Source organism: Musca vetustissima, unplaced genomic scaffold (assembly GCF_032173495.1).
Source record: "Musca vetustissima isolate MV318-11 ecotype Yass unplaced genomic scaffold, APGP_CSIRO_Mvet_v1 utg3185, whole genome shotgun sequence".
NCBI classification, from domain to species: Eukaryota; Metazoa; Arthropoda; class Insecta; order Diptera; family Muscidae; genus Musca; species Musca vetustissima.
The window spans coordinates 154,326-175,757 of record NW_026880239.1 but is presented as its reverse complement, the minus strand read 5'-3'; the positions used below and the strand labels follow the sequence as shown (position 1 = coordinate 175,757).

At 33.0% G+C, this 21,432-nt stretch overlaps 1 protein-coding gene across 1 annotated transcript; it reads left to right on the top strand.

Moving 5' to 3' along the window:
• Positions 1–9,454: 9,454 nt before the first annotated feature.
• On the top strand, positions 9,455–20,630 carry LOC133325721 (uncharacterized). The gene is made up of 2 exons (XM_061534443.1): positions 9,455–9,493; positions 19,248–20,630. Exons 1-2 carry the CDS (start codon positions 9,455–9,457, stop codon positions 20,628–20,630), a joined length of 1,422 nt encoding a protein of 473 aa, XP_061390427.1.
• Positions 20,631–21,432: the final 802 nt, after the last annotated feature.

Sequence of the window (21,432 nt, the reverse complement as noted above, 5' to 3'; positions counted from 1 at the left end):
AATAAGAACCGAAACGGTTTAAGAAAATTTGAAAATTTTAAAAATATTTGAAAACGAATAAAGTGGGTTCTAAGTGCATATTAGTGGCAAAAAAATTGAAATAAAAATTAAAAAAAAACATAATTTGAAAATAAATTTAAAAATTTCAAAATTAAATAAAAAATTTTCATTTCCAGGTGTGAAAATAGGCAATTAAGTGTTTCAAGAAAATTCAAAAGTTCAAGGCCGTGAAAACGTTTAAAAAAAAATATTTAAAATGGTGAGTGTGAAAAAACGAATATCGAACTGAATTGTGTTAAAAATCAGAACATTTAAACAATTATAAAATAAAAAAAAAACGCTTGGCCTCAAGGTCTCACTACCAGGGTTCTTTTATTTACAATAAAAGTAACATAATTTTGGATTATAACCACAATGTCCTCGCTTTCGCTGTATAAACAAATACTTCAGCAGACCAGCCGTCTGATTAAACAGCAGCCTTGCATCAACGAATGTGTTAATGAAAAAAATTGTTGTGTTGTTTTTGTTGTTTTTTTTCGTATAATTTCATTACAAAATCCAGTGCATCGAACTGACATTGAATATTGACTTATAAACGTGAAAATAAAATTACATGACAGCACACCAATATTGTTAATCGATGGTTTGGTTATATTCGAAACTTTTGTCAAGAGAAATCGTCTTCAATTTTTTGAATTTTTTGTGGTGGTGTTGTACTAGATATTAATTAAGTGGTAGTGACAGAACTGGTGTGATCTCAGCGATTATTTTATCATAATTCAAATTCACATGAATATCAACTTTCCAATTTTGGATGGTATTAAAATGTAATGACAGTGGGCGATTCGAGAAAAATAAAAGTAAATAAAGTAATAAAAATTGACTAAAAATATTCTGAATGCGAAGAGCGCTTAAAAAGCATCGCAAATAGTCAAATTAAAGTGGATATTTAGAGAAATTATTATAATTGGTGAAGATAGTGCCAAAATAATAACATTAAAATAATTTAAAGACAGAGACTATTCTACAAGAGGATTACTTTATTAAAAAATCCTGAAATTCCAGATATCATAATTAAATTGTGTTTAAAGTATGCCAACTATCAAACAATGCCAAAAAAAAAGTACAAACATTGTTAAGTTTGGATTTATAAACTATGCCAAAACATGAAAATTTTCTAGCAGGAAGTTTTTTATCCCCTGAGAAAACAAACGAGCACCTTGGCAGGACCTTTGGATAATATGTTTCAAGAGGTATCTTATCCTCGGAAAACCCTACCGAGCACTGACAGTCCGCTGTTACAAGGTGCCTTTTTGACCTATGTAGGGGATATGTAAAAAAAAATATTTTTTTTCGAAGACGTTTTTTGTTCCTTAAGAACACGGAATAACAAACTTTCCGGTTCTATTGGAAAATGACAATGAAAGTACCTGAGACTGGAGATTTAAAATGGCGTCTATTTTAAAATAGGAAAATTTTTCCAGAGACTATGTTTACCCTTCGCTTCTATTGGAATACCCGGTTCAACCCTTTAAATGAGACGGAATTCTCATATAGTGAGCTGAACTAAGACGTGGACCGATATATGTAATCTTCAATACCAAAAATAATAAAAAAAAAATAAATAACTACATATGTACCCAATTTCAGGGGTCTAAACTAAATATAATGACGCAAAGTGTCACGATCGCTGCCAAAAATGGTCAAAACCAACTTTCTCGGAGGACAAATTTATTGATGAGAATTGATAGAAAATACTCCAAGTAGAATAAATATGAAATTTGGTATTGATACGTCAAGTAGTTTTGTCTATACAGGGGTTCAAATCTGATAATTGTTGGCAAACTGTTTTTTTCACTTTTTTTTTCAAAAATATGTTGCCAGTGTATTATAGCTTAGGGCAGTCCCAAAAGTTTGTAACGCCGCGAAATATTGGTCATAGACCCACCATTAAGTATACCGATCGTCATATCTCGACTAGATGAGTCGATCTAGACATGTGTGTCCGTCCGTCCGTCTGTCCATTATAATTTGTAAACACGATACAGGCCAGTTATGGACCAATCTTCACGAAATTTTGCATGTAGGATGGGTTCTGGCCAATGAAGACCCCTAATGTTTTTGGAAAGGATCGGTTAAATAGGGGATGGAATGGACCAACAACTTTATTTTTGTCGGTTTTTCTGGTCGCTCCAGAAGAAGGGGATCGGGCCAAAGAATAATCGTGCCTGTTTTGATAGAGATCGGTTAATATTTAGCGGGTCAAATGGACCTTAAGTTTTGTGTGACAAATAAAGAAATTGTATTCAATAACGTATATATTTACCACTAAAGGACATAGAAATTGATAGCATATCCAAAAGGAGTGGATCACCTTTAAATTGATACCAATTATATTGTCGTAGTACTCGGATGTGGGAGTTACACTTAAATATTTACAGGTGCTTACGTATTCATATATTATTTGGTAACCTATTACCACAAAGCGCTGATCGCTTTGAAAAGTTCCATGGGGTTCCAGTTATGGTCAAGGACAACGACTAAAATTTTAGGTGATGGTCAGATACTAATTTTTCAGTTGAAACTTAATTATTTGTACTTTTCGAGTCGAAAGCCGAACATCACAACACAACTCACGGTGAATGGAATCTGGACAAGTAATTAGAGGGGCTGTACTGATTATTAATAACATTTGCTGACGCCTAGCCAGTCAAAAGTGTGCAAATATCGCGAAATATTGCCCAATCTGAGAATATAGAACCACAGAAAGCTAGATTTTCATGGAAGTTGTGTAGGGTATCGTATGGTTGGCACCGTCAGACTATACTGCTCTGCTCACTGGTTCATGCTTGCTTTTGACTTAGATTTGGTCAGCTTGAAAATTATACTAATTTAGCGCATTATTTAGTCCTTCCTTAGGAAAATTATAATCTAAATTTAGGCAACGCACTTGCATTACCATTATGGAAAGTTCATACTGAAACATGTCATTGGAGATGTATAGTACAATACTTTATCTTTGGAGTGACATTCACAAGATGCTATCAAGCCATGCCACAAAATAATTAGGAACAACCCGAATATTTGGAAGAGCCGAGTCAAATACAAATTTTATTCATTATTTTATATAACAAACAACAATAAATTAATAAGAATAAGAATACAAATATAGTGGTGAATAGTGAAATAGTGATTTTATGGTATAGAATAGTTACTTATTCAGAAATATAATTACTTATTCAGGGTCCTTTGTATGGTAAGCGTTCTGAAATGTCTACCAACCAGAGATGGCCTGTCAGAAACAGTGACGTAAATGACATACATTTCCGACGTATAATACATATGTCAGAAACGTCGGAAATCTACCCAAATCTATTAGGTTTTTGACAAAATAGCTATTTCCATTAATCAATTTGGAAATTACGCATGCTTTACTCAAATCCATAAAAAATTTGAAAATGTTTTTAAAAATAATATATATTCTTAAAAAGAACTATATATGCTGATAATATTGAAATAAATGACGTTATTTATTACATTTTATACAGGTATATGACGTTTTCGACGTTTACACCTTTTTGACAGTCGAAAACCTAAAAATTCGTCACACGGACCATCCCTGTTACCAACAACTAAATTGCAGAATTTGGTTTAAAATTACACATTTTATAGGCCAAAAAGTGTGAAATTCTCAAGACCCACCAAAATTGAGGTCCGATTTATCAAATTTATTGTCTGTTGCTTTCCAGACATAGGTAGATAAAAATTGCCAATTTTAATTGAATTTAGTTGAAAATTTAAGATTTTATAGGCCAAAAAGGGTAAAATTCTCAAGACCGACTATATAGGAGGTATACCAAATCTTGGTCCGAAACATGGCACACGTCATTCTAGACTCATTTTAGTACACTGTGCAAAATTTCGTGCAAATAGAAAGATATATAGGGACTTTGGTGCACCATATTCCTAAAATCGGACGAAAATATATATGGGAGCTATATCTAAATCGGGACCGATTTTCTCGAAACTTTGCAGACATCATTCTAGACTCAACTTAGTACACTGTGTTAAATTTCGTACAAATCTAAAGACATGTAGGGACTTTGGTGCACCATTTACCTAAAATCGGAAGAAGATATATATGGAAGTTATATATAAATCTGACCCGATTTTCTTGAAACTTGCCACAAGTCATTCTAGACTCAACTTAGTACACTTTGTCAAATTTCGTACAAATCGAAAGATATATAGTGACTGGAGCCCCATTTACCTTAAATCGGAAGAAGATATATATGGAAGCTATATATAAATCTGACGCGATTTTCTTGAAACTTGGCACACGTTATTCTAGATTCAATTCAGTATCCTATGTCAAATTTCGTGCTAATTGAAAGGTACATAAGGACTTTGGTGCCCCATTTACCTTAAATCGGAAGAAGATATATATGGGAGCTATATTTAAATCTAACCCGATTTTCTTGAAACTTTACACATACCATTTTAGACCTAACTGATTAGGCTGTACCAAATTTTAAATCGGACAAATATATATATGGGAGCTATATCTAAATCTGAACCGATTTCAATAGGGTTCGTCCTTGGGCCGAATAAGTGACCTATGCCAAATTTCATCCAATTCGGATCATAAGTGCGACCTGTACTTTGTTTACAATTTAACGCGGACAGACAGACGGACGGACGGACATGCACAAATCGACTTAGAAAGTGATTCTATGCATATTTTCAAAAGGAACCATGTGTCTATCTCGTTTCCTTTTGTCTGTTACAAACATATACACGAAAACATAATACCCTGTACCGCAGTGTGGTGAAGGGTATAAAAATGATCACTGTATATAAATTACAGTTTTTGTAGGATTGGAAAGAGTTCTTATTTTGGAATTTTCCCATAATATTTTACTAATATTACTAACACTAACATAAATTGTATTCTTCCATTAAAAGTGGCATGCTTTATAGAAAAAAATAAATATTACTAACCGATCAATCAATTGCAATTAATAAAACACAACTCCCCCACAGTGTCGAACAAAAATAACTTAAAAAAAATCATATTAAAAAATATTTCAATTTTTAATAACAATTTATGAATGACATTGATTTTGGCATTTTAATACATACACCCAACAAAAAACAGACGTCATTGTACTTGCTGGAATTTAAGTCAATGTTGATTGATTAATACCTTCCGTATTCTGAATGGATTAAGTAGAAACAAAACATCAGATGAGTTGTATCTCCATCTCCTTCAAACATTTGGTTGAATTTATTACTTGTAAATTCCAAAAATTCCCCATATTAAATGAGAAGCATTTATATTTAATACAAAGGCAACTTTCATCTAATTAAATGTGCAAATATTTGTGAAAAATTAAATTCCAACAATATGACATAGTCAAGAAAATATTTGACATTTTGATGATGCTCAGAGTTACATTTATGGAGATGATGATATCTCAGATGACAATGGCTAATTAAAGTTAATATTCTTCGTTATAGAGGTAGGTGTTTTTTATGTTGTTGTATTGAATCACTATATCGTTTAATATCGATTTATAGAAAGTCAAACCACAATTTGCTAAACAATCACTGAGAAAGCCAAATATGACTTTTTTTATTAAATATGCAAATGAATGCAAATTTCTCCATATTTCTTGATCTCAACACATAAGGTAAAAATAATAAAATTGAATTGCCTAAAATTCCATTAATATTAGCACAGCCAATATTCATCTCTTAATTTTAAGTAAATTCTTCATTTGGCCAAAAATCTGAATAATCCAAGCGATTATAAACGTCATACGGTTGTTTATTCATTTTGAACTAATAAATTAATTCATGACACACACCATTATCTTGTGAGACCGTTGAATTTGATATATACACGACATACCACCCTTTCATGGGTTTGATTATATTGACCAGCATGTGTTAATTAATATGTGGGTATTTTGTATTCAAATTTTTTGTTGTCTATTGTAATTCCCATAAATAACTGGTTTTCGCCCAGTTTAGCACACGTTTGTTGGTATTTTCAATTTAATACTTTGTTTTATTAAACCAAAAAGTTATGTTAAGCTGATTTGACAGCTTGTCAAAAACTTTGTTATAGAATTTTTTTTAAACCGTTTTTTTTGCTGTATTTAATCTTTGCGATATTTATAGTTGAACGATTAATAATGTTGGCATATTGAAATTGATGATAAGAATAATTTGATGAGATCAAAACAAAAATATTTAGGTGAGAATGAGAGAAGATTTAGAGTATTCAATTTCAACTACAGTGGTCGGCACATTTATTTTAGTGAAATATTTATTTTAGCGGCATATGTGTTAAAGTGAAATAAGAAAAAATAAAATTGAAATTGTGGAAATTCAGTAATTGCTAACAATTTGTAAATAGTATACGATAAAAATAAAATTCCAATTAAGGGGACCCCCCCTTCTCGGGGTCAAAAATTTTGTTGATATAATTCGAATCTACACTAATTAAAGAATGTCCCTACAAAATTTCAAATGAAAATCTCAAGAACTCTTGAAGATATAGCCGATTTATTGTGTCAGCATCAAGTGACGGCTGAAGGGCTTCTCAAACTTTAAACGCGTTTTTCTCTAAACATTTTTTTGCGAATGGCGGGCACGATAACTCAAAAACTAATAACCCAATCGATTTCAAATTTTTACACTTTTCTCTGTGAGTGTATAGCTTTCGTATGAACTAGGATAAAGCCAATCGGTGAAGATCTTCCTTATATTTTGACTTGGGCTTTGGTAAAATATCTCCGATTTTCCAAAAATATTTTTTCAAAGGTCCACCATTTTGTTATTTTTAGAGCGAAGTCAATAATCCTAGTTCATACGAGAGCCAGACATGTACTCTTTCCAACACCGTTGGAATTTTCGGATTCCGATGTTCCAGTGAGGAGTTATCATGCCCGCCATCAAAAATAAGGACTTTTCTTTAATTACAAAAAACAACAACAAAACAATAACAAAATTTTTTTGTAAATTATTTTTCTTCTATTTTAAATCTTCCGTTACATATGTGTAAAGTTACAAACCTTAACAAGCATTGGTATTGATTTACCAGCCCATTGAAAATCTTGAAAAATTAAAATCGAGAATGGGTGGGGTTCCCTTAAGAGACACTCAGAAGAAAGGAAAAATTTATAAAATCCGAAGAAGGTAGGACCAAAAGCTTCAAAATAGCAAATATTAAAGGGTACCGTTCAATGTGAATTCCAAATGTCAGATTAAATTCGATTCGGGTTAAAATCGTATCACAAATCTCCACAATAAATTCGCATTCTGGATATTTGGGTGGAAAAACAGTACCATGTAGAAAAGTATCAATATAGATTTACATTTTTATCTAACCCGTAGTTGGCCCCATTCTAAGCACTTTTATGGTCTAAGGTTCATTTTACAAGCAATATAACGGTTCTTTTGTCGGTAATTGTTCTACATAGATCAATGTTTTTACATGCATCTGTGCAGAAAATTTTCCCTATAGATCCATGTTTTGACATGGCCGTCCGCCCATTTTGTGAGTATTTTGATGGTTTTAGCTGCATTTTGATGAGGCATTTTGGAAAAGCAAATACATATCGTTTCATGGTCCTAATTTGGAGGCTGATATACTTCTATGCAGTTAATAATCTATATAGAACTAAATATTGATATGGGACCTCTGCCCGATATTTTTAAGGGTTTAGAGGCATTTTTCCACCGTTGTCTGAATATTTATATTCCATATTCCTGGTGATTTCAATATAGGACCTTCTTTTTGTTTTTACACCCTCTATGTTGTCAGGGTATTATAGCTATGTGCAGCCCCAAGAGTTTGTAAAGCCGCGAAATATTGGTTCTAGGCCCACCTTTAATTATACCGATCGTAATATCTCAACTGGACGAGTCGACCTAGACATGTGTGTCCGTTCGTCCGCCCGTCTGTGCATTATAATTTGTAAACACGATAAAGACCCCAGTTATACCAATCACCATGAATGTAGGATCGGTGTTGGTCCAAGAAGACCCCTATGGTTTTTGGTAATGATCGGTTAATTGTAAATTTGTCTGTTTTTCTGATCGCTCTAGAGGGCACAATTATCACCCGAACATCACGAAATTTTGCATGGATCAGGCAAACCAATAAACGTAAATAACTCTTGTATGAAAATTGGCAAAGTTTACATAATATGGGGTATATTATTACTCATGAAGAACACGCCTAAAGGATAGGTGTTAATCAGATGATATTCAGGGGATTAAACTGTATCTTTTTCTGGTCGCTCTAGGGCCACAATTATAAGTCGAACTAATTAGAAAGGCTGTTTTGATAATATTCAGTAATATTCGGAAAATATGCCAGGACAAGAAAGATGAGCTTATGACCACTTATCTATCAAGAGGGTGCGAATATATTCAGGCTCAGAATATTGATCCAAAGAAAGTTAGTTAGCGGTAATTGGGTCGGGTATCATATGATCGGCCATAGCCGCTCACTGTTTTTTAAATAAATATATATCCTTTTCTTCGCTTCAAACATTTTTTTGAATTTTTGACAGTAGCTTACGAAGAAGTTGCATTCATCACTTTTACTTATTTATTCAGGTTACTGACTCTCCTTTTACAAAAACTTTAATACTGTGCACATTTTTTACATTTTACATAAATTAGGGAACGTCGTGTGTTCTTAAATTGTCGTACCTCAAAATTTTAATTGCTTGTAATGAGTTTGTGCGAAAAAAATCAAATTTCTGGGTGTGATGAAACAAATGTTGTGTATGACAAAATATACAATATTTTTGGGCTTAACATTTCATCATAATAAGACAACCTCATTATTGTCTCACATGTCTTCAGTACGATAATCAAATTATATTCTGTAATTAATTCATAACAAATGTCATAAATATAATTTGGAAAATACATGCTTCGGGAGTTTGTTGACATAATATTTTAATGAATACATTGAATTTGATTTTTAAAAAATGTTTCACGAAATCTTTGTTCGATTTTATATTTCCCACTACTAAGTCGTCAGTCAGTCAACAAATATTTTATTTAGAATCACGTAAGTGTGAAAATATTGATTTAGTTTTTAAATATATTAGACATATTTACAAAGTTGAATGTTTCCTCATTTAACCTGAAAAAATCGGTTTGTAGTTATTTTTTACTGATTTTCAAGTTTAACCTATTCCAAATATAAGCAAATAATAAACCAAAAACGATTTAAAATTATTTACAACAAATAAACCATAAATTAAAAAGCCTATTGAAAAAACAAAACATCTTTGTAAATTACCTTATTAGGCTACCACATTTGATTTAGTTGTCCAACCCCCCACACACAAAATTTTTTTTTTGAATTGCCTTGTAAGATCTTAAAAATAAAAAAATAACCGGATTTCTTGTTCATACTGTCATCATGATTGTATGTCAACATTTGTGCCTCAACAGTAGTCTTGTAAGTCATTTATTATCTATTGTCTTACATTAGATTTAGAGCAATGACTGGATATTTACAATTAAAACAAAGAAAAAATAAAGAATGACAAAAGCTATGTAATCTTGTCAAAGCATGACTTTAACTACAATTGATGAGTCAACAAAAATTTATCAATATTGTTTTAATTTTGTTTTTCAATTTCAATGTCATTGAATATAGAATACTTTTGCTTTTAATCAGCAAAAATAAAAATTATGGCTATTGTTTTGTTTTTAATTTGTTTTTATCTTGACATTATTACGCTTTCTTGGGAGTTAATTGATTTAGGGTTCCTGTTTATTGCAGTGATTGGATTTCTCATCGGTTGCTTTGTTTTTGTCTTTTTTTTCTTTTCTGAGATATATATTTTGTGTGCCCAATATGGCATGACACGACTTGTTTATAGATTACGACTAAAATAAATTAGATTGTCGTGGTTTTTAATGGAGGGTATTGATTTTATTGTCTTTTTTGTCAACATTTGATGTTGGTTGTGGATTTTGTTTTTGAAAAAAAAAAATCATAACGCCAATCCAATAATTGCTAATTACTCAATTTATAAAACAATTGCATTCCATATGCACCAAAATAATTGAAATCAATTTATAATTATAGCGATTCGTTAGGGTGCAATAGAATGGTGGACCAATTAAATCAAAAGACTTAAGACACAAACTTGTTGCTGTAAATTCATATTTTATTACCTATTCATTATCAAATTGTCCGATGAAATTTAATAAATTTTAATTTGTCTTTATTTTTAATCGCTTTTAAATGGCCTGGTTTAAAAAGTCTTAATATTTATCGCAAATGTGGGACACGTTTCTTCAATATTTGAATATAAATAAGCATATGTGGTTGATCCCAGAGCAAAAAGATTTATGTACATTTGTATAACAATGAACGAGGTCTAATAAAATGAACCATTTATTTATTCATCTTTATGCCATCCTTTATTATTTAATCCTAAAAATACTTATGAAACGCTCTTTTTGGAGTAGCCGTAAGCTACTGCTTTCCGAAGAAAGGAAAACAGACCGCTTTCCTTTCCTCGGTGTTTCGGTAAGAGGAAAAAGTCAGCAAGTTTATAAAAATTGATATTTTGGACAAAAATTCACACAAAAGCATCGGTGCGTGAGCTGGTGCGTTATCAAATTCACAAATGACCGAGCTTAACCTGATTTTGATTCTTCAAAATCACATACAGCAGAGTTATATCCCTTGTAAAAATAGGCAATTACCGCACAAATACCTAAAATATGTTTTTATCCACTAAAAGGAGGTTGATATTTTATTAACATATTTATAATACAAATGTGGGCTATTTCAAAACATGGTTCATCTAGAAAATGTTCGGCCAAAAATCAATAAAAACGAACAAGGAAAATAGTAAAGTCGGATGGGGTCGACTATATGATTCACTTTACCACTTTCGCTATATTCAAGAGATGCATCCTAACAGACCTCGCATTATTTAGGGCAACCTTTAATTCTTTGGTGCACAATTTGCTCAAATTGGAAATCTGAACCGATTTCAATAAAACTTGGAAAACTTTAGGCTATCATAACTTCAGTTTGTTGTGCTAAAATTCATGCCAATCGGACTAAATGTGACTCTTTGGTGTCCCATTTGCTAATAATCGGACGAAAATATATATAGGAGCTATATCTAAATCTGAACCGATTTCAATAAAACTTTGCAAAGGTTAGGCCACCCTAACATCAATACGTTTTGCAAAATGTTTATGCCAATCGGCCTAAATTTGACTCTTTAGTGCCTCATTTGCTAAAAGTCGGACGAAAATGTACATGGGAGCTATATCTAAATCTGAACCGATTTCAATAAAATTTGGCACACGTTAGGCTACACCAACTTCAGTACGTTGTGCAAAATTTTGTGCCAATCGGACTAAATTTGACTCTTTGGTGCAAAATTTACTAAATATCGGACGAAAATATATATGGGACCTATATCTAAATCTGAACCGATTTTTCCCAATTTCAATAGGGTTCGTCCCTGGCCCAAAGCTGAGCTTTGCCAAATTTCATTCAATTCGGATAATAAATGCGACGTGCACTTTGTTTACAATTTAACATGAATTGACACCTTTTGCCTGTTATGTACATATGCACAAAGACATATGCATCACAGTGTGGTAAAAGGTATAAAAAGGAAATGTCAAAGTACAGCGAAATATGTTGACAAATTCGACTAGGATAAAACATTAAGGCCCTTTAGTTAGGCAATCGAAATACCTAAAATAGGGGACACCCTTATAATTTACTGCTGGGAAAATATGATCTTATATTGAAAATATATTGAGAAGAAATGTTTTACTCACCAACAGCAGAATGTCAAATTAAAGCCATTTCGTTTGGAAAACCCCTCAAAAACCATGAAAATGCCGAAAATGTGGCAGGGCGTTTATATGGATGATTTGTCAAAAAATTTACACATATAGAATAATTTCTGACAATAGGAAATAGGAATATACTTAAAAATAGAATAGGCCATAAAAATGCATAAAGCGTTTAAAACAGGCAGACCTGGCAAAATTTACTTCGAATTTTACTCTAATCAACACTATGTGGGTTTCCGATTATTATTTCCATATTGTGGAGGCACAACGAAACATAAATACAGACCACCATTCTGATATGCTATAATCTTAAAAAAAGGGTTGTCACTCTCTCTAAAACTAAATTATTTTTTGCATCTTTTCCTTCTGAAATTGTACTAATCTATTAGTAAGAAGTACCATGGAGTCAAGATTCCATTCCATTTATATAAAATATTTACTTCCTATATCATTTATTACATTTTAAATATCATATATATTTCTATAATTAATCTAAATTTTCCAGAGCCATCATACTTCCTCTTAAAATTAACAAATTTCTTAGTAAATTGTGAAAATACAAAATAAAAAACCCAAAACCTTTTGTTTTTGTTTTGGAATTTTGGTAGCGGGTGGGGAGAAGCCAAAGGTTTAATGTCTGAGTCACGCAAACAGTGTGAATGCGTGTTACCCATCATCGGTCAGCATCAGCGTTTTAAATTATAACACAAAACAGTTATGTTAATTATATTATTAACTAAGACATTAAATGAGTCGTTTATTTTGAAAGCGGCTTAAGTCCATTTTAGATTTTAATACAAATCATGGATGTTTTCTAACATGTTTAAGGGCACAAAATTAACACCACTTAACAAAACTTTTGAAGCAACTCAAACACAAACCCTTAAAAGTCTCAATATAAGAAAAAACGGACTTACACCACTTTCAAAATAAACGACTCAAATATCAACACAGACACACAAATTTACTCGGCAATTTTTATTAGCATGTGTCATAAAAATTACCCAATTAAAATGTGTAAATAAAATACACGCAAAAAACAAAATACTAAAAACAAATCACAATAAAATTTATACTCCACAACACATATGTTTTTGAGACATATATTTTTGGTTGACAATATCCGCTTTACAATTTATTTTAATATTCGTCAAAACAACATCAACAAAATCTGGAAGTGGAAAGAACAACAAAAATGACTCCCATAACTTATTATCTGTCGTGTAGGCTAACATTTCCTTATATGTGTGTATATGAAGATATGTTAATTATTTATTGCCATAAGAATATTAAAATGTATTTTAATATCATGAAGTGGAGTGTTAATACACACTCCACTCCTCATTTCGGTTGTAAACGTCGAAATATTCGTCGGAGATTCCATAAAGTATATATGAGTTGTTTATTTTAAATGTGGTTTAAGCCCATTTTAGGTTCTGATACAAATTTCGGTTTTCGAGAAAAGTTTACAAAACAAAATACGTTATATATTCTATAATGTTTAAGCTCACAATGCCACAAACAAAATGAATACTACTTGACAATATTTGTGTAACAAATCAAACCAAAACCATTTCGACGCCTCCGAACCATAGTATGCTAAGTCTGAAAAGTGAGTTTTTCAGTAGAAGCTTTCAAAGTATGGAAGTTTCTTTAATCGTACGTGTCATGCTAAGTACATTTTTGCTTATAACTTTGGTTTGGATTGGCCGATGATTACCAAAATTTCAGAGATTATAAATTAAGGACCGTAGTATCTAAAAACATAAAGAACTTTTAAACATGCTAAGTCGACTTATGGTTCGGAGGCGTCAATTTAATATCTCAATATAAGAAAATATTAACTTAAACCACTTTCAAAATAAACTACTCATATTTTCGTGATCAGAATGTTGTACGCATATTTATACTACTTCTAGGATGTTTGGTATTGAAATGGGATATATCGATCTAGGTTTTTATATAGCTTCCATATCACGAAACCGCCTCATTTTCGGTATATAAAAGGTTTAAATCATGTTTGTAATTCGGAAGTATTGTCATTTGGCATTACATGATTTTGGGGGCTGACGTATAAATCTCTATGATGAAAATAATCAATTAAGGACCAAGTTATGAAATAGCATCCATATGAAGGTTTGAAGCCTTTTCTCCCCTTTTCCTCATTTCGGAATTCTGAAGGCTAATATAAATCTATGCAAAAAATTATCTATATGATAATAATGAAAATAACATTTTAACAAAGCACCCATACAACGTTATTACCGCGTTGGCATTTCGAGTTTTTGGAGACTGACAACCCCCATTGCAGAAAAAGATCCAAATAGGTACATGCTTTGGCGTTACCCCCATATGAGACTGACGATCATTTCCAGTTTTTTGGATAATTATTTAGATATAGATCCATATTATGAAATAGCCCCACATAAAGATCCACGTCCGATTTTTATACCCTTAACTACACTGTGCTAAAGGGTATTATGTCTTTGTGCATATGTTTGGAACAGGCAAGAGGAAACGACATAGACAGATGGTTCCTTTTGAGAAGATGCATAGAATCACTTTCTGAGTCGATTTACGCATGTCCGTCTGTCCTTCCGTCCGTCCATGTATTTTTGTGAACAAAGTACAGGTCGCATTTATCATCCGATTTCGATGACATTTGACAAAGGTCACTTATTTGGTCTGAGGACGAACCCTATTGAAATTGGGACATATCGGAAAATTTCGATTTCCACGAAATTTGGCACAGCGTAATGAATTAGTTATAGAATGATGTGTGTTAAGTTTGCTGAAAATCGGTTCAGATTTAGATATAGCCCCCATATATATTTTCGTCCTATTAAATGTAAATGGTGCACCAAAGTCCTTGTATATCTTTCGATTTCCGCGAAATTTGGCACAATGTAATGAACTAGGTCTAGAATGATGTTTGTCAAGTTTACTGAAATTCGGTTCAGATTTTGATATAGCTCCCATATATATATTTTTGTCCGATTTAATGTAAATGGTGCACCAAAGTCCCTTAATATCTTTCGGTTGAATATACCCAAAGTTATGAAGGGTATCATATAGTCGGCCCCGTCCGACTTTACTACTTTCCTGGTTAGTAGTATTAAAGTTGAATTTCTCCATATAAATTGTTGTAATCTGGTGTTCTAAGTTCTTGTATAGTAAACAAATATATTTGGCAAGAGTAAGAGTGATTTTTAAGATCTGTAGGAAATTTTGGATAGCATACATAACATTCCATAGTATTCCCCATGCAATTTAATAATACAAGATTATTTAATGTAGATGTTGACATCGGCTGCGCCTCAAATGATCCATACGCTTAGACAAATTTTTTTATATATTCCAAGTGCCAATTCACCAAAAGTTCTTTGTTGGGGCAGGTCGTAGCTTCAATTCTAAACTCTTCACACCTAAATCTTTCAATAAAGTTTTCGACGGTGTTGAGTTGCAGAGACCCAATTCCTTCGAACGGCGACGATTCGATATTGGATGATCAGCAGAAAAACATCCAAAAAATCTTCTTTTTCTTCCTTACATTTGCATGATCCCAAAGATCACGCAGCCTGAGTGTCCATAATGTTCTTGCATGTTCTTGTTTTATATTCCCATCGTATGGAGGCTTAATTTTCTGTATGTTGATGTTCCTAGACCTGTTACTCTACTTGAGTGTTGGTAATTTGTTCAGATTAGAAAGAAAAAAACTTCTAGATGATTATTTACAATTACATAGTCGTCATAGAAGGTTTCCACCGATTTATGGAATTATCAATGTACCTGTTTCGGATTTATGGGTTCTTATTTCAAAATTGCATGAACTATGCGTAAGATCGGACATACATTTCGTGTACTTATTACATTTTGAATAATTAAATTTAATGAGATTACATTTTTCACGTATTGAAGATGTCATAAAATGTTTGTGCTTGTTTCTTAAATCTTTTGTTTTTCAATAGTTTTTTTATTTAATTTTTTCCATTTTTCATTAACAGATTCTTAACAATTTAGTAAAAAAACTTCTAAAAATGTATAATCAATTCTAAAAAAAAATAAATTAATATTTACATAATTTTCCTTAGAACGTAACATAAACCGCGTGTTTCTGTCTTAAGTCTTTTGTTTTCGACAATTATTTTAATTATAATATTTTTACTAACTCATCATAATTGCACACACATAACCCGTACAATTTACAAGAATATTAAGAATTCATGAATAATTTATGAATATTTAAAGAAAAACCAGCAAATACTTTTCTTTGCCAAATTTATAATTACAAACACCCCCATTGACTAAATATGATAGGCTCATATTTAGTCACACACCAGCCAACAGTTGCTGCAATAAAATCATGTGGGTACTAATTTATACAAATTCATGCAAAACAGAAATTAACAAAACATAAGCGAATGTCAGTACAACTTATGGCCTGTGATGTGTATATTCACAAGCATAGGTGATGAAAATGAAAAAATAAAAAAAAAATTTCAAAAATAAAGCAAGTCATGAAACACCCACAACAAAATTTTCCAAACGGAATAACATCCAAACATAAAACAATAACACACTTTACGGCACAACAGCGTCACTTCAAGGTATTGCCATTGTTCTGTAACGTGGCAAAGAACACCTGTCAGCCGACAAAAACCGGCAAAATACGCACAGAACTTCATGCGTTGCTGTTAGCACAAAAAAAAAATACAAATATCGAAGGAAAATGTCTGTTGAAAACATAAATATAATGGAGCTGTACAACATGAACCAGTTTTGAAATTTTACTTGTGAAGTTTGTCACTTATAAGCAAATTGAGTCAGTTCAGCTGTGTTGGTTATTATTTTTCCCGCCATTGTATCACCATTAGTACACACAGACCTTGAGATTATGGCATAATGTGTGGAAATAAAACAAACAACCAAAAAATAAAATATTTTGCAAACTAAACAATGACAAATATCATTTGTTATAAATATTTGAAATTATGATATGTTATGAATTCGAACGAATTGTTTTTGGGAACCAGATTTGAATCCAATGTTATCATAGACAAAATTTTGGCCTGTATTTAGAATGTCATGTCTGTCATCTGACAGACCTAGCAATTTTGTTGGGCCATTTACTGGAAATATGGACACGTTAGCTGTACAATGGACATCAAAACATTTACACACATTTAAAATTTTCTGTCAGATGTTTTCAATTTTTGGAGAAACCATACACATGGGTTGAAAAATTTGCCGAGAATCGGCTAAGTCGGCTAAGGCTAAGGATTATGGCAAAACATTTTCTGTCCTATTTTTTTGTTTTTTGTTCTGTTTTGAGAAGCTAACACATGAGTTCGTAGCTGGGCCTACATAAAGTTAGGGGCTATGTCACAACATTGACTGTACTGGAAAATATTTTTTAAAATTTTTACTAGGAAGTTTTTACTCTAAAAATTCCATTTGAAATACAGCTAAAACCTAATAAATGCCGAAAATAGGGCGAGAGCCATATCAAAATTAGAACCCCTGTTGAGAATCGTGGGGAGAATACCGAAAATCGATTCATTGTTATATGGGGGCTATACCAAACCATATACAAAACCAGGGTATCATATGGTCGGCCCCGTCCGAAACTCAAATTTTCTACGGATGTTTAATTCGAGCCTGGGCAATATTTCGTGATATTTGCACCCTCTTGCCCGATTTGAGGTGAACAGCACCTCTTCCTCACACTGACATATTTTCTGAATATTACGAGTATTCAGTACAGCTATTGTCCAGATTCCCTTCACCGTGGGTTGTGTTGTGATGTTCGGCTTTCATTTGTGGTCTATAGATCGCCTCGAAAATAACACAAAAAATTATGTTTTCGGTCCACTTCATTCCAAAATTATTATCTGATCATCACCGCAAATTATAGGCGTAATGTGTAACTCCCACATCCGAGCACATACAACAATATAATTGATATTAATTTAAAGGTCAACCACTCCTCTTGGATATAATATCAACTTCTCGCGTCTATGTCATTCAGGGGTAAATCTATACGCTATAGAATACAAATCTTGTCATTTTTCACACAAAAGTCAGGGTCCATTTGACCCGCTAAATATTGGCCGGTCTTTTTCAAAACAGGCATGCTTATTCTTTGGATTCCCTTCTCCATGCAAAGTTTCACGATGTTCGGGCCATTATTGCGATGTTCTGGAGCGACCAGAAAAACCTACAAAAATTTAGTATTTGGTCCATTTTATCCCCTAAATATTAACCGATCTTTCCCAAAAACAATAGGGGTCTTCATTGGCCAGAACCCATCCTATACGCAAAATTCCGTGAAGATTGGTCCATAACTGTGGCCTGTATCGTGTTTACACACGGACGGACACACACATGTCTAGATCGACTCAGCTAGTCGAGATATGACGATCGGTATACTTAAAGGTGGGTCTAGGACCAATATTTCGCGGCGTTACAAACTCTTGCGGCTGCACAAAGCTATAATACCCTGACAACATAGTTGTGTAGGGTATAAAAATTCTTTGGGTAGTAAGAAATTTTAAAGAGGCTTTATTGTGATTTCTATTGAGAAATGCCCATGTCTAATTTGGCATAGAAATTTATTCTGATTTCTCATAATTTATGGGGTCTTTCACGAAAAATTCAATAAAGGTTTAAGGAATTTCTAAAAGAAGTCTTGAAGATCGAAGAGGTGTACAAGACATACACATTCGACCGAAGAGTCTATGTACCACTTATATCACAGCTTTTGATTCCTCTGCCTATATGCAACTAAACCTTAGAGCATGTTTCCCCTAAACACAAATAGTCTACCTCCCTGATGAGTAAGTCACAAAAATGTTGTTATAATATGCCATATTACTGATTTTAATACCCTGTGAGACTAAACCGAATAGGCTAAAGGCGAACATGAAAATATTATACTTAGAGCGTGAATATCACAAAAGACAAAAACAATACAAAACTAAACCTCAGCAGACATAACTTTGCGGTCAGTCATCATTATAGGTGCATAAGTCAAATAAAATGAATATCCGGTACAAAAACAAAACAAACAACTGACCATAAGATGTAGACAAGAAAACAAAATAAATAACAACAACGTTTGTATATATTTTTTTTCCTCATTCATTGTATCAGACATTGAGTGCATGTGCCACACTTTTTATGTCAAAATCGAAAAGTTCAATGTATGAAAAAACAACGGGAAAAACCACTAAAGGTTGCAATGATCTAAAAGCGAGAGAAGAAAAACTAAACAACATAAAAATATGTTATGTTAATTTTTCATCTAAAATCATCACAAATCATTATTCAAATTTATTCATAATTTTTTTGTTTTTTTTTTCTTATTTTTTCAGAAATTGTTTGTTGTTCCTTTGTTGCTGCTGGGCGTAAGCTGTTTAAGTACCGCCCAAAATATACCAAATGGTTATTATGGTCCTGTCTCAAACTACTTGGTAGCCGATACCAAGCAAGGCTATACCTATCCCACACCAGATATACCATTCAATGAAATCACCACCAGTAAACCCAGTCCACCACCAAGCAAATCTGGTTATATCTACCCAACTCCGGCCAATAAACTGACATTGCCCACAAAATCACCATATAATCCTCCAACAAAACCCGCCAAACAAGGCTATACCTATCCCACACCAGCTATACCATTCAATGAAATCACCACCAGAAAACCCAGTCCACCACCAAGCAAATCAGGTTATACCTATCCCACACCAGCTATACCATTCAATGAAATCACCACCAGAAAACCCAGTCCACCACCAAGCAAATCAGGTTATACCTATCCCACACCAGCCAAACCATTCAATGAAATCACCACCAGAAAACCCAGTCCACCACCAAGCAAATCAGGTTATACCTATCCCACACCAGCTATACCATTCAATGAAATCACCACCAGAAAACCCAGTCCACCACCAAGCAAATCAGGTTATACCTATCCCACACCAGCTATACCATTCAATGAAATCACCACCAGAAAACCCAGTCCACCACCAAGCAAATCAGGTTATACCTATCCCACACCAGCTATACCATTCAATGAAATCACCACCAGAAAACCCAGTCCACCACCAAGCAAATCAGGTTATACCTATCCCACACCAGCTATACCATTCAATGAAATCACCACCAGAAAACCCAGTCCACCACCAAGCAAATCAGGTTATACCTATCCCACACCAGCTATACCATTCAATGAAATCACCACCAGAAAACCCAGTCCACCACCAAGCAAATCTGGTTATATCTACCCAACTCCCGCCAACAAAATTAAATTGCCCACAAAATCACCAAAATCCACCAAGCAAGGCTATACCTATCCCACACCAGCTATACCATTCAATGAAATCACCACCAGAAAACCCAGTCCACCACCAAGCAAATCAGGTTATACCTATCCCACACCAGCTATACCATTCAATGAAATCACCACCAGAAAACCCAGTCCACCACCAAGCAAATCAGGTTATACCTATCCCACACCAGCTATACCATTCAATGAAATCACCACCAGAAAACCCAGTCCACCACCAAGCAAATCTGGTTATATCTACCCAACTCCCGCCAACAAAATTAAATTGCCCACAAAATCGCCAAAATCCACCAAGCAAGGCTATACCTATCCAACACCTGCTGTACCATTCGATGAAACCACCAAAAGTCCTCCCACAAAAGGTGGTTACTCGTATCCCCGACCTGCCGTACCGTTCTATTTCTAAATCCACTGCCGAGGAGAAACGATCAGGACCACATTAAAAACTTGTGATTATTTAGCCAATTAAGTTGGATGCTCGAATTAATTGGTTAAAACTGTAATTCAAACTTAGTTTAAGGTTTTGTTATTTGTTTACCTAACCATTAGTGTTGTACAATATTTGGCGAGTATCGTTTTTATCCTTTGCTCGAATATTGGAAACGAACCAGCAGTAATACTCGTAGAACACTTGAACGAATAAATGAAAAAGAAAATAGTCATTAAATATAAATTAATTAATAAATTAAATTAAATTACAAACAAATATTTTGCTAAAGTTAGCTATAGATATTGAAATGTTTGAAGTTGTGTTCGATATGTTTTTTTTTAGAACGTAAATGAATTACAAAAAAATTGACTCATTTCACATGTAAGCTAAGTTTAGTTCCTAAGACGAAAACGAATAAATGCATTTTTTTTTTTAATTTTTGATTTATTTATTTGTGGGAAAGGGTAATAAAAATCTGGCGAGTAAATTGGGTCTAATGTTTGAACCAATACGACTACTTAATATATGTTTGTCATAATTAGAAAAAAATGCGAATATTTAGCATTAAAAATGGTTTTATTGCCTTTAAAAATATTCTCCAGTCTGATTTATTCATTTTTCGTGCGAATCACTCTGATTGGACCTCTGTAAAACATTGGACATCTTCGGCAGCATCTATGGGCAATAAAAATCGTCGATGGCGGATTTTCTTCTTGATGTGTGGAAATAAAAATAATTCATTGGGTTCCAAGTCAGAGCTGTGTGGCGAATTGACAAT